This window comes from Oncorhynchus tshawytscha, linkage group LG13 (genome assembly GCF_018296145.1).
Source record: "Oncorhynchus tshawytscha isolate Ot180627B linkage group LG13, Otsh_v2.0, whole genome shotgun sequence".
Classification (NCBI taxonomy): domain Eukaryota; kingdom Metazoa; phylum Chordata; class Actinopteri; order Salmoniformes; family Salmonidae; genus Oncorhynchus; species Oncorhynchus tshawytscha.
The window spans coordinates 59,370,513-59,383,704 of record NC_056441.1 but is presented as its reverse complement, the minus strand read 5'-3'; the positions used below and the strand labels follow the sequence as shown (position 1 = coordinate 59,383,704).

The window sequence follows — 13,192 nt, the reverse complement described above, 5'->3', positions numbered from 1 at the left end:
GTCAAAAACCCCTGGTTTATCTTTGCATTTATGATGATGATATAACATTGAGCGGTTTCACATTCATGTCCCATATATGGTTTCCCTTTTCATCTGTGCCTACACTGTATAAATCAGCGCTCATAAATTCAGATGGGTTGACACGAGGGGAAATGGTTTATCTACCTACACCAGTTATTGCATTAACCACTTTAACATGCTCGCCTACTAATTATTTCCCTGTCAAGTTTGTCAAAGCACTCGTTTTGTCAAACAGACAGTTTGGTTCAATTTAAGTGGGACATCACAGTAACTGATGACACAGGCAGGCAATGGTATAGTTTGGCCTCACTGTGAGAGGATGTGAGTAGGGTCAGAAAGAAAACATGCTGAAATGACTGAGCTCTGCATCTACAGCATTGCATATTTAGTGTTTTTGATGAATGTCCATGGGGACAAGAGTGACGCCAATGGACATAAGAAAATGTACAGTAACTGAAAGGATTAGGAAATAGCTCTCAGCTTTAGACCACACATTGCTGAAAGGACACTGTACTTATTGTACAAAAATAACAATTTTGTATGTTAGATGATCGGAAATGCAGAGAGCATTTAAATTCAGACCTGGGTCAAATACACATGTCAAATGTGTGCTTGATTTAACCGTTTGCACTTTGGGGACTATACTATTGGTTCCATTGTACTGGCTAAAATTAATCAAGCACAGCTCAAGTATCTGAAAGTATTTGGAATACTGTAGGTCAGGGTTCCCCAATATGCCAAATTAAGAAAAAAATCTCTCTTAACTAATATCACCAGGAAATCAGCTCAAAATGATTTTACTTTAGGAAATCTGTACTCAAGTATTCCCACAATGTAATCAAGGTTTGAAGTGTTCTGTTTTTGTCAAATATATCTGTTTGGGATTCTTGCAGTCAATTTGCAGTGTACAAATGATTTATAACTATGTTCCGCTCCATCGGCCCACGGCTGAATGTAATTGGTGACCCATCCATATCATGCGATAATGATAACTAGAACAATAAGTTTATAAATAATATGACCACAGTTTAAAATTATAATTTAAACAAATACTACTAATTTGATGGTTGTAGTCATCAAATGTCCCATTAACAACCACCCATATCAGCTAACTTTTTAATTTCACATTTCTCAAGTATAGGCAAATTATCATAATGAATGATAACAGCAAAATGCCTGTGATAAGTGATTGTAATGTTCGGTTTATCATTCCAGCTATGGGCTACTGGCTAAAAAAGTTATGTGAACCCTTTGGAAATACCTGGATTTCTGCATAAATTGGTCATAAAATTTGATCTGATCTTCATCTTGGTCACAACAATACACAAACAGTCTGCTTAAACGAATAAAACACAAACAATTATATGGTTTCGTGTCTTTATTGAACACCCCATGTAAACATTCACTGTGCAGGGTGGGAAAAGTATGTGAACCCTTGGATTTAATAACTGGTTGACCCTCCTTTGGCAGCAATAACCTCAACCAAACATTTTCTGTAGTTGCTGATCAGACAAGACATACACACCGGTCAGGAGGAATTTTGGACCATTCCTCTTTACAAACTGTTTCAGTTCAGCAATATTCTTTGTCTGATCTCTTGAGGTCATGCCACAGCATTTCAAATCGGGTTGAGGCCAGGACTCTGACTGGGCCACTCCAGAAGGTCAGGACTCCGACCGGGCCACTCCAGAAGGCGTATTTTCTTCTGTTGAAGCCATTCTGTTTATTTACTTCTGTGTTTTGGGTCGTTGTCCTGTTGCATCACCCAACTTCTGTTGAGCTTCAATTGGAGGACAGATAGCCTAACATTCTCCTGAAAAATGTCTTGATAAACTTGGGAATTCATTTTTCTGTCAAAGATAGCAAGCTGTCCAGGCCCTGAGGCAGCAAAGCAGCCCCAAACCATGATGCTCCCTCCATCATACTTTACAGTTGGGATGAGGTTTGGATGTTGGTGTGCTGTGGCTTTTTTTCTTCACAAGGTGTTTTGTGTTCCTTCCAAACAACTCAACTGTAGTTTCATCTGTCCACAGAATATTTTTCCAGTAGCGCTGTGGAACATCCAGATGCTCATTTGTGAACTTCAGACGTGCAGCAATGTTTTTTTTGGACAGCAGTGGCTTCTTTCTGTGGTGTCCTCCCATGAACACCATTCTTGTTTAGTGTTTCACGTATCGTAGACTCAGAGATGTTAGCACGTTCCATAGATAGATTTCTGTAAATCTTTAGCTGACACTCTAGGATTCTTCTTAACCTCATTGAGCATTCTGCGCTGTGCTCTTGCAGTCATCTATGCAGGACGGCCACTCCTAGGGAGAGTAGCAACAGTGCTGAATTTTCTCCATTTATAGACAATTTGTCTTTTTGTGGACTGATGAACATAAAGGCTTTTAGAGATACTTTTGTAACCCTTTCCAGCTTTATGCAAGTCAACAATTCTTAATCTTTGGTATTCTGAAATCTCTTTTGTTCAAGGAATGGTTCACATCAGGCAATGCTTCTTGTGAATAGCAAACTTAAATTTTGTGAGTGTTTTTTATAGGGCAAGGCAGCTCTAACCAACATCTCCAATCTCGTCTCATTGATAGGACTCCAGGTTAGCTGACTCCGGAGTCCAATTAGCTTTTGAAGAAGTCATTAGCCTAGGGGTTCACATACTTTTTCCAACCTATACTGTGAATGTTTAAATTATGTATTCAATATAGACAAGAAAAATACAATAACTTGTGTGTTATCAGTTTAAGCACACTATGTTTGTCTATTGTTGTGACTTAGATTCAGATCCAATTGAATGACCAATTTATGCAGAAATCCAGGTAATTCCAAAGGGTTCACATACTTTTTCTTGCCACTGTACTTCAGAGGGACTGTTTCAATTCAGACAGTTTCACCCGCATATAACAAGAGATATGATAGGTGCTATCGTCCCGTTGGTTTAGGCTTATCCGTCATGAACAGGTCATTAGAAATCTGTGGTGTGTTATCTCCAGACATTTTACTTCTCTACACTGCAATAAATGACATGTATCAAGGATGATACAATTAACAAGGATTAACAGGGAGGAGCTTGTTCAGCGACCATCCAATCTTGGAAGACCGAAATAATAGTTTTATTGGCAAAATGAGGAAATTCTCGAGAGTTAGACTAAACATTCCAAACTGATAGGGTCGTAGAAGGTGACCACCACTGACCTGGCACAAAAGGGAAGATGAAGACCATGATCTCTCAAGATAAAACATCACAAACACACATAATTATGGATACACTGAGAAATACAAACAAATATCTCAGGAAATTCCCTATAATACTGTCAAAAACTGCTGCAGTTCCCCTTTTAAACAGCCTCATTCCACAATTTCAGTGTTTAGAGCTGGAGGGCATGTTCAATATTATGAGTGCATGGAAGATTTGTTTTGTCATGGGAATGTCCTGTACTGAAATTAGCTAATTTAACCAATTACTTACTTTCAAATGTAGGGACAGCTAGAGAATCAAAAAAAATCATAAACCCACTCTAAAAACACATGCTTTATTGACTGGTTGGCTAACAACTTCCAGATTGTAATAACATTCAAGTTGGGGGTAATATAACACAGTAAATTCACAGTTCAGCGTACTGCAGGGAAAATAACACTAAACCCACATTTAAGTGATAATGCCAGAGAAGCCACTCAATGGGAACAGACGTCAGTTCAACATCAATTTTTGTCAACTAAGGTGAATTCAAAGTGAAATAATCAAACATTTTTACCATGTCAATGGATTTACGTTAAAAGATCAGTAAAAAAAAGGGGGGGGGGTGGGGGAAATACAGAAATTCACTAAATTCCTTTATGTTGATGACTTTTGCCGGTTGGAGTCTGATAAGGTTCCAGGCATCCCATAATGTGATTTTTTTTTAAATGACTGATTGACTGAATTACAGGTCTTTTGTTAATCTCCATCTTTTCATACATCTGTCCAGTGAGGATGTGTTTGAGCTGTAGCATGACATGTAATAACAATGCGAGTTTAACAGCAGCTGTGCGACATGCTTCATGGGGTTAACGGAGGGACATGTTCAGGGGTCGGTTATCATATAATCGTAGGTCTTGTTTTTGTAAGTTAACATTTACGGTTCGTGACCTTAAACGTACCCTCATCTCAAACTTCAGCACTGTGCAATTGAGGTCAACTCTTAAAACACCCAGGCACGCATTACACCATCTCTTTGGTATTACTCTTGCCGTGGCAATGTTATAAAGGGTTACATACAGCAATTGTTCTGCCAAATATGGCCACTACAATATTTAATAACACTATACTGAAAAATATTATAAAAGTGTATTGTAATAAAGATGCAAATTATTTAATAGAATAAGGATAGGATCAACTTTAATGTCCCTGAGGCATCTTAGAAAATTGGATGAAACTTTTAAAAAGAAGGTGATCTCATGATCTCCAAGATGGATTTCAGTTCACATAAAAGCATGCATAATAATACATTTTAAAAAAGCTCCATGTTCATTGTCTGGAAATTATAAGCAATGCCTCTGAAAATCCCCTGACACAAATAGCTGTTGTTGTTTTATTAATAAAACAGCCTAAGGATACAGAGCTGGAGCGTGTCAAATATTATGACTGGACGGTTTGTTCTGTTGGACTTTCCTGGTCTAGAAACAAAACTGTGATAATGAGGTCTGCTGCTTTATCGTAGCCCTTTCCTGCAGTCAAATGGCCTAGTGGCCTCATGGTGGAAGGTTAAGAGTTTTCACAATTTCATAATTAATAAACCTGTTGTTTCAAAAACCTGTCGAAATCCAGTGTTTCTTTGACCTTTTTCATACATAGGCAGCCGCTAAGGTCAATAGCGACAATTGATAACCTTTCAGACAGTTAACAAAGTGCCACATCAGAAGCATCTGTACCTTTTCAGACAGTAGAACTCTGCTCCTGTACAGAATGTTCAGTAAACAGTGGTGATTGATGTGCGGTGATGTTTTTCTGCTGTTTTTTTATGGTAAGGTAGATTGATGTGTTTTCTTTCTACTAAATGCATTGGTACGTCATTGTATTTACAAACTTCAAAGTACTTTGCTTAGGAGAGAGTGGTCTGCAAGCAGGCAGGCAGCTCGAGATCATTTGATTGGCTATCTCCCGAGAAAGTTGTGTGTCGGCATTTAAAAAGCTGTAGTGTATGTACCCTTTCAGACAAAACAAACATACCATAGCCGAGGCGCTTTCAAGGAGCCACATTCCATGTCTGAAAGGGGTATAGCTCAAATGGTTTTGTAATATTTCAGTCTTCTGTGTGTATATAAAGTTTAATATTGGGATGCAAACTCAAAATACATTCAACTCTATATCTGACATGGTACAGGTGTATTTTATTTTTAAGCCCATAACCATGTGTGTGAGGTGTATACTTTTGTTTCAAAGTAGATTTGTTTAAGACTACCAAGAAACACTGTGTGACCTTGATTTAGCCCACTGCAGTAAAAGGTTAAAATAACAAATAATGTACACAGATCTCTTAAATATACACACAGCTAATGAACACACTCCAAAATATCATGTTTTATACAGTGTAGCTCCTGCTGTGTTAGTTTACAACTTCTGGAGCCGATCCAGAGATCATCTATCCCCCTGATTGGGTTATCAGAGTCATTTTTTGACCGTAGCCGAAGATTTTTGGAGTTGGGAGTGCTGCAGTTTTTTCACTGACAGGGAAATATAGGACTAGTAAACGCCCAGTGCACCACTTTGTGAGATTTTTTTTATTACATTTCTTATTCCTAAATATTTTTTTGTTTAGACTTTTCAGGGCGTGCGGCAGCACCCCTACTTCTCACGCCTATGCTTACAGACCTGTTCTGCAGAGACTTATGTAAGAACCACCACGTGGTCTAAAGGGTTGCGCTCCAGTGACAGTATAAAAGCTCAGCCTGTTACACTAAGCAGCACACAGGAGCTTCACATGAGAAGAGTCCTATCACTTGCCCTCCCATCAAGCAAGACCGCCACAGACATTCTCAATCCTGACAACCATGTCACCTCCAAGCAATAGAGGTAAGTTGATGCTCTCCAATGAGGGTTAAAACGTTTTGTAGCCAGACTGTATATTGCCTAATTTATTTTCATCTCACCTTTAAAACATATGACTATTCACTTTGTAAAAGAAAAAAATCTAAAAGAGTCATTTATTTTAGGTTTATTAATCCTCACAAGCTCCTTTAATACAATTTCTAGTTCTGCTTTAATATCTACCTGCTGTTTTTGCTTTGTAGGTCTTCAGATGTTTTGGGGTAATAATATTGTCTGGACTTTGTCCTTGCAGACCTGAAAAAGAAGAATAAGGATCATCATTACACAGACGTGCACGGCCTGCCATGCATTGAGAAGATCGTGGCCTCTGTGGATGAGACCCCAGAGGCCATCAGCACTAAGATCAGTGGAACTATCCCAGAGTGGATTAGTGGCAATTTCCTCAGAAACGGACCAGGAAAGTTTGAGATTGGTAATAATAAGTGAGTATATTTTAACAAGCTATATATGTTTGACCAGAATCAGATGAGGTGTAAATGACTATTTCTGCCTATAAGGAATTATTTACTGTAAGTCTCACCAAGTCAAAGTACTACATTAACTATTTCTTCTGCTTCTCAGATTCAACCACTGGTTTGACGGAATGGCCCTCCTGCATCAGTTCAAAATCGCAGGGGGTCATGTGACCTACAAGAGCCGCTTCCTGGGCAGTGACTGCTACATGGCTAACAGTGAGAACAGCCGTATCGTTGTGTCTGAATTCGGGACTGTGGCCATGCCAGACCCCTGCAAGAACTTCTTCCAGCGCTTTCTGTCCCGGTTCGAACTGCCAAGTGAGTTTACAGTTCAAGTCTGCAGTTCAAGAGCTTGAGGTAAAAGAGTGTTAAATATATGACAGAGAATTGATTTGCATTGTACTAATCAAATGAAAACTGTCTTTGGTCCACAGAAGCATCAGATAATGACAATGTGAGCTTTGTGACGTACAAAGGTGATTACTACGTGAGCACGGAGACAAACTTCATGCACAAGGTGGACCCTGAGACACTTGAAACAAAGGAAAAGGTAGGCAGCTTTTTCTTTTCTTTTTAAAGGCCTACACACACTACCAACAGTAGCCTTTATACACAAAGGGTTTCATTCAGTCTAAACAAATAGCCAAATGTTTTGGTTGAAATATTTTAAAAGATACCTATTGCATTATAGGACAGCATGACTGAAGGGCTATTAAGACATTTCATTGTTGTTGCTGCTCTCAACAGGTGGACTGGAGCAAATTCATCGCTGTCAATGGAGCCACTGCCCACCCCCACACAGACCCTGATGGTACAACATACAACATGGGGAATTCTTACTCTGCTAAAGGTAAGTAAGGAACAAGCCCCTGCCCATTCACTAACCACCTTCATTAAGAATGACAAAACACAAACCACAAACCTGAAATCTGCCTGCAAAAAAATGGCCAAAGGTTAGTTTTCCACATTCCAAATAAAACCTGTATTTTTATCAGGTGCAATTTACAATATAATCCGCGTGCCTCCGACAAAGACAACGCCAGAAAACCCAGAGGAAACCCTGGAGGGAGCTACTGTGGTCTGTTCTATTCCCTCAGTGGACAAGGCAAGACCTTCATACTACCACAGCTTTGGTGAGCAGACCACACAAAGCCTCCACAGGCTAATGTGGAGCTAATGACACATTTAAATGTAAACAGCCTCTCATGTAAACCCTCTCACCAGTAGTTGGCTCACTCACACAACCATGTTCAAACCAAAATGGTCATGTTTCATCCTTTTGTTAATCAGAATGCACAGCAATGATCTATCAATACTGATATGATCTGACTCAACTCCAAAAGAGTGGCAATTGATATACTGCTCATTCGATTTCAGCAATGTCGGAGAATTACGTGGTGTTTATTGAGCAGCCTATAAAAATGGACCTCTTGAAGATTGTGACAGGCAAGCTGAGAGGAAAGGGTATCAGCGATGGGGTCTACTGGGACCCTAAACTTGAGACCATCTTTCATTTGATTAACAAGCAAACAGGCAAGGTAAGACCTTGGTATAGAAATCCCTGGAACTCTTGGAGTCTCTCAATTGGTTTAGAAAGTTTTGGTAAGAGACAAGCCAGGAACGAGACAACAGAGGATACTAAGCCAACAGTAATTACTTGTAAGTTACACGCTTCATTTCTGATGACTGACTTCCTTTATTCTCTTCCAGCTCTACTCAGTCAAGTATCACGCCAAAGCCCTGTCCACGTTCCACCAGATCAATGCCTGGGAGGAGGATGGCTTCCTGGTTATGGACCTCTGTGCCGCAGACGATGGCAAAGCCATCAACAACTACATGGTTCAGAACATGCGCAAGTCAGGAGAGGCTCTCGACGAGGTTAGTATCGGTCTAAACTGAAGAGTATAACACTTCATAACTTTAATGAATAAGCACTAAAAAAAAGACTATTCCTAACTACAAATACGTATTTCATTATTTGTAAACATTTATCTTTAAAATAATAATAATTTATAAAGCATTTATAATGGCTGATTCATTAAAGCTATACAGTATACTATAGTTTTGGCAAGTCAGTTGGGACATCTACTTTGTGCATGACACAAGTCATTTTTCCAACAATTACTTACAGATTATTATCTCAAGACATCAGTCAGGAAGGTAAAGCTTGGTCGCAAATGGGTCTTCCAAATGGACAATAACCCCAAGCATACTTCCAAAGTTAGTTGTGGCAAAATGGCTTAAGGACAACAAAGTCAAGGTATTGGAGTGGCCATCACAAAGCCCTGACCTCAATCGTATAGAAGATTTGTGGGCACAACTGAAAAAGCATGTGCGAGCAAGGAGGCCTCGAAACCTGACTCATTCACACCAGCTCTGTCAGGAGGAATGGGCCAAAATTCACCCAACTTATTGTGGAAGGCTACCCGAAACATTTGACCCAAGTTTAAATTGTTTAAGGCAATGCTACCAAATACTAATTGAGTGTCTGTAAACTTCTTACCCACTTGGACTGTTATGAAAAAAATAAAGCTGAAATAAATAATTCTCTCTACTATTATTCTGACATTTCACATTCTTAAAATAAAGTGGTGATCCTAACTGACCTAAGACAGGGAATTTTTACTAGGATTAAATGTCAGGAATTGTGAAAAACTGAGTTTAAATGTATTTTGGCTAAGGTGTATGTAAACTTCCAACTTCAACTGTAAGTGCAACCAGCTGAAGTCACTAGGATCAGTTATCCGACGTGTGAACTGGTTGAGGTTGATTTTTTTGTGTTTAAATTAGGTGTACAACACTATGTGCAGAGTGTTCCCCCGGCGATTTGTCTTGCCTCTCAACGTCGACATGGAGACACCCTGTGGGCAAAATCTGAACACACGCCCCGACAGTGCCGCCACTGCCACCAAGACTGCTAAGGACAAGGTGTGTGTACAATAATCATGCACAAGTCTTCTGTTATACAGCACTGCTGAAATACAACACTCATTTTCCAATCAAGTTCATTAAACAAAAGGTTATGTGATTAGCCTCCACATTATGTGAATATTCAGCATCAGAGCCTCACTAAACACTCTCTCTGCAGGTGTTTTGTACACATGAGGATCTGCACGATGAGGAACTCCATAAGTACGGAGGTCTCGAGTTCCCACAAATCAACTATGCCAAGTACAACACCAAACGATATCGCTACTTCTACGGTTGTGGTTTCAGACATCTAGTAGGAGACACTCTCATCAAGATGGACCTCCAAGGCAAAAGAATGAAGGTTGGTTCAGTTATATTGATTCTTCCTTCCCTTTTAAACACACTGTAGAATATCTGCATCAGTAACAGTACTCTATTGCGATGAGTGATGTAGGCCGAGGTAATATTTGGCAGTTTGATGTTAGGACGTTCAATGCTGACCTTCACACTACTGCGCTTTAAGGTGTGGGAGCATCCTGGACTGTACCCTTCAGAGCCTGTCTTTGTACCCTTGCCTGGTGCTACAGAAGAGGATGAAGGTGTCATTATGTCTGTGGTCATCACTCCAAATAAGGTCAGTTCCCCTTTAAACACCTATGAATGTTGGTAAACAATTGTTGCACTCCTAACTCCCAATGTTAGCCTCTTAACTTAATGTAAACATGTTCTCCTTCTCAAGGACAAAAGCACGTTCCTGTTGGTTTTGGATGCCAAGACATTCAAAGAGTTGGGCAGAGCTGAGGTGCCTGTGAACATTCCCTATGGTTTCCATGGGACATTCAACTCCACTATGACTCATAGAAGGCTTCTATCAGAAAAAAATTAGGAGGCCCATCAGAGTAACAACACAAAGGTGTGAATTGTACTGTGTTCTCCATTTTTCATTTCTTGTAAAGTATATCCTTTCTGATGATTGACTAGATAGCCATCAAAGCACCTTATTGTGAAGTTTACTTTAAAGCACTGTGAAAAACTTGTTAGTTCCATGCAAACAAAGAAAATGTGTGTCCACTCCTGTTTTGTGAATATATCAATCCTCTATATAAACAACTTATAATAAAAATATGTATTAAGAAAAGTCATGGGCAAATGTTTTATCATTTTTTTCACTCACCACCAAAAAGGTCGTAATAAATCTTTCAAAAATATTATTAGAAAAAGTGAAATATAGGCTATGATAACACCACCCAATATTCCATGTGATACACAGATGAATTAGTCCTAGTCTGAATGGAATCCATTGACACGTGTGGTCACTCACACAACACAGTTACTTCCTAAAAGTTAGTTTCCTGATTGGTAACGGCTAGGCTATATTTCACTGTCTCAAGTAAAAAGGTTAACTGATTATATACATTTTCAAAGACGAGTGCTTAACTTTGGATATTGCACACACTGAAACGTCAATCTTTTAACCCTATTTATTGTTTAGAGTAGGCTACAAATAAATAGCTCATATATAAAGATATTAACCACAATGGCACTCACATTTTGTTTGCCAGTGTGGGATTAAGAGTGAAGACAGTCAACATAAAAAGCATACATACAGGTAAAAATAAAAGTACTGACATGTTACTGATTGAGATCTGTGAGGAAATATTTACAAATGTCTGTAGTATGCAGGCCTGTGTAGCTAGTCTATCCCTGTAGTTTGTCAGAAATAAGAGCCAAGGTACGCCTCAAGTGTTCTTTCTTCTCTTTCAGGTGTGACTCCAAGTTTCTGGCCTCCATCAATATGTCTTCCAACTCCCTAACTTGTGAGGCATCTATTGCAGCCCTCTCACTGTAGGAAACAAAGGCACTACGTAGGATGGACATGACAGTGTGTACAGATTATTTCAAGAGAAGCAGATTCACCTAATGCTTGTTTATCATAATAAAAAACTGCGTATGTATGCAGTATGCTTGCCTGGGTCCTTAATGTAATATGTGATGTGGATTAAGTACTGACATTTAAACTCCAAAATGTGTTCTGACATGACAAAGAATGGAATGAAAACCTGTTCTCAACACACCTGTTCTCAACACATTACCTTTGTTGTACCTACCTCAACACTTCAGAGTATTTGGAAAATAGCATGTTGACCTCTCTATTTGCACCTATCATTTGAAGGAAAATAAAAATAGACGTAATGTATATATCAATACCAGCCATTTACCAGACACTTTTATCAAAAGCAACTTAGTCATAAGCACAGTCTTTTTACGTACTGGTGGGCCTCAGGAATTGAACCCACTATCCTTGTGTTGCAAGCTCCATGCACTACCACATGAGCTACATTCTATTGTTAGATTTTAAAAAATTCTTGTAAATGGTATCAATTGAGCTAAACAATTATAATTCTAATCTATAAAACTAAGAGATACAAATGATTCCAAACCAAATATGTGCATACCTGCAAGTTCAGCCTCAAACAAATCTGAAGAGTATGAAGCTGGTGTTTTACTACTCTGTGCTTTTTTCTTTTTTGCTGGAGAATTGTCACAATAAGCAGATGTTTGTTCAACCTATTGCAATGAAAGAGAAAAGACAACTCAAATACTACAACACACGTTAACTAATAAGAAATGGACATTGATATGGTTGAGTTGAGAATAGATGTAAATACGTAAGTTAGCTAGGCTATCCCAAAGGTGAATGGAATACTTGTTTTTCTAATGGCCCTGAGAAGTTTATGTACTTTTCCAGCAGATGGCATCAAAACTGCAGCATTTCCTGACCTCTTGTGACAATTTTTGTTTTGGGCCTTTGTTGTCCATTCCCCTCCCTGACGGTGGCATCACTCTGCCTGGCATTGGTCACTTAAACGTTTTTCACACTCACTGCTTGCTAAAAAGTTACGTGTAGAGATATCTGCTGTTAGCTATAACGGCTGATGAGAGACTGCATTTTAACACCGTGTAACATACTAACGTTAGCTAATGTTTCTTCGCATGTCTAACGGAACAATTCCAGTTAGCGAACAACAAGCTATCAGATGCAGAATCAGCGCAGCTGCCCTCAACTACCAAACCCTGCTATCTAAACTAGCTAACGTTTGGTTAGCCAACGGTAGCTGGCAGGGTCTTATCGTTAGTTAGCTACAATGTTTTGCTTAAACACATCCTTAATTGATTTCAAGGTCATTTACAAAAATGCGTTATGTAAAATTGTGTAGCTAGCGACCTAAAACGTTAGAAAAGTAGACTTACTTTTACCTATCCGTTTGGTTTGCCAAATTCGAATTCCGATTGTTTTGCGCGAGCCAATCCGAAAGTTTCATACATTTTACGAACCTACTGTTCCTTATTATTGTATAAATCCCTCAAACTTGTGAAACTTAAAACGCTGGAAAACATATTAGAAGTCGTGTGTCTCTGAATGTCTGTGAAAAAATAACGTCCTGAATTATTATTATTTTTTTAATTGGGGGGGATGGTTCGCTTGGTGTTTTATTGTTTTCATTGTATTCACAGGAATGTCCCTGTATTGATGTGTAATATTGTTATTATTGTTGAATAAAAAAATTAATGACTAAAATACAAAAAACGACTATTATGATCTACCGCAACCTACTGTCTAGACAGTGAAGAATATTACAGACAAATCCTAAATCCTATACCCCAAATATTCAAATATCTTAATGATAGCTCTTACTATGCAATGAACCTCTGGTACTTT

The 13,192-nt window shown here is 38.8% G+C and overlaps 1 protein-coding gene and 1 long non-coding RNA gene across 2 annotated transcripts; one reads left to right on the top strand and one right to left on the bottom strand.

Annotated features, from left to right (window-relative positions):
- The first annotated feature begins 5,923 nt into the window (after positions 1–5,923).
- On the top strand, positions 5,924–10,611 carry LOC112265401 (beta,beta-carotene 9',10'-oxygenase). Its single transcript, XM_024442667.2, has 12 exons — positions 5,924–6,070; positions 6,339–6,528; positions 6,668–6,879; positions 6,996–7,111; positions 7,309–7,411; positions 7,557–7,694; positions 7,939–8,099; positions 8,272–8,439; positions 9,352–9,489; positions 9,650–9,832; positions 9,995–10,105; positions 10,211–10,611. Exons 1-12 carry the CDS (start codon positions 6,049–6,051, stop codon positions 10,355–10,357), a joined length of 1,689 nt encoding a protein of 562 aa, XP_024298435.1. The 5' UTR covers positions 5,924–6,048; the 3' UTR covers positions 10,358–10,611.
- Positions 10,612–11,927: 1,316 nt separating this feature from the next.
- LOC121839097 lies at positions 11,928–12,937 on the bottom strand. The gene is made up of 3 exons (XR_006078677.1): positions 12,724–12,937; positions 12,253–12,361; positions 11,928–12,039 (listed from the first exon to the last, which is right to left on the bottom strand). It is a non-coding gene; the product is annotated as an uncharacterized LOC121839097 (long non-coding RNA).
- Between the last annotated feature and the right edge of the window lie 255 nt (positions 12,938–13,192).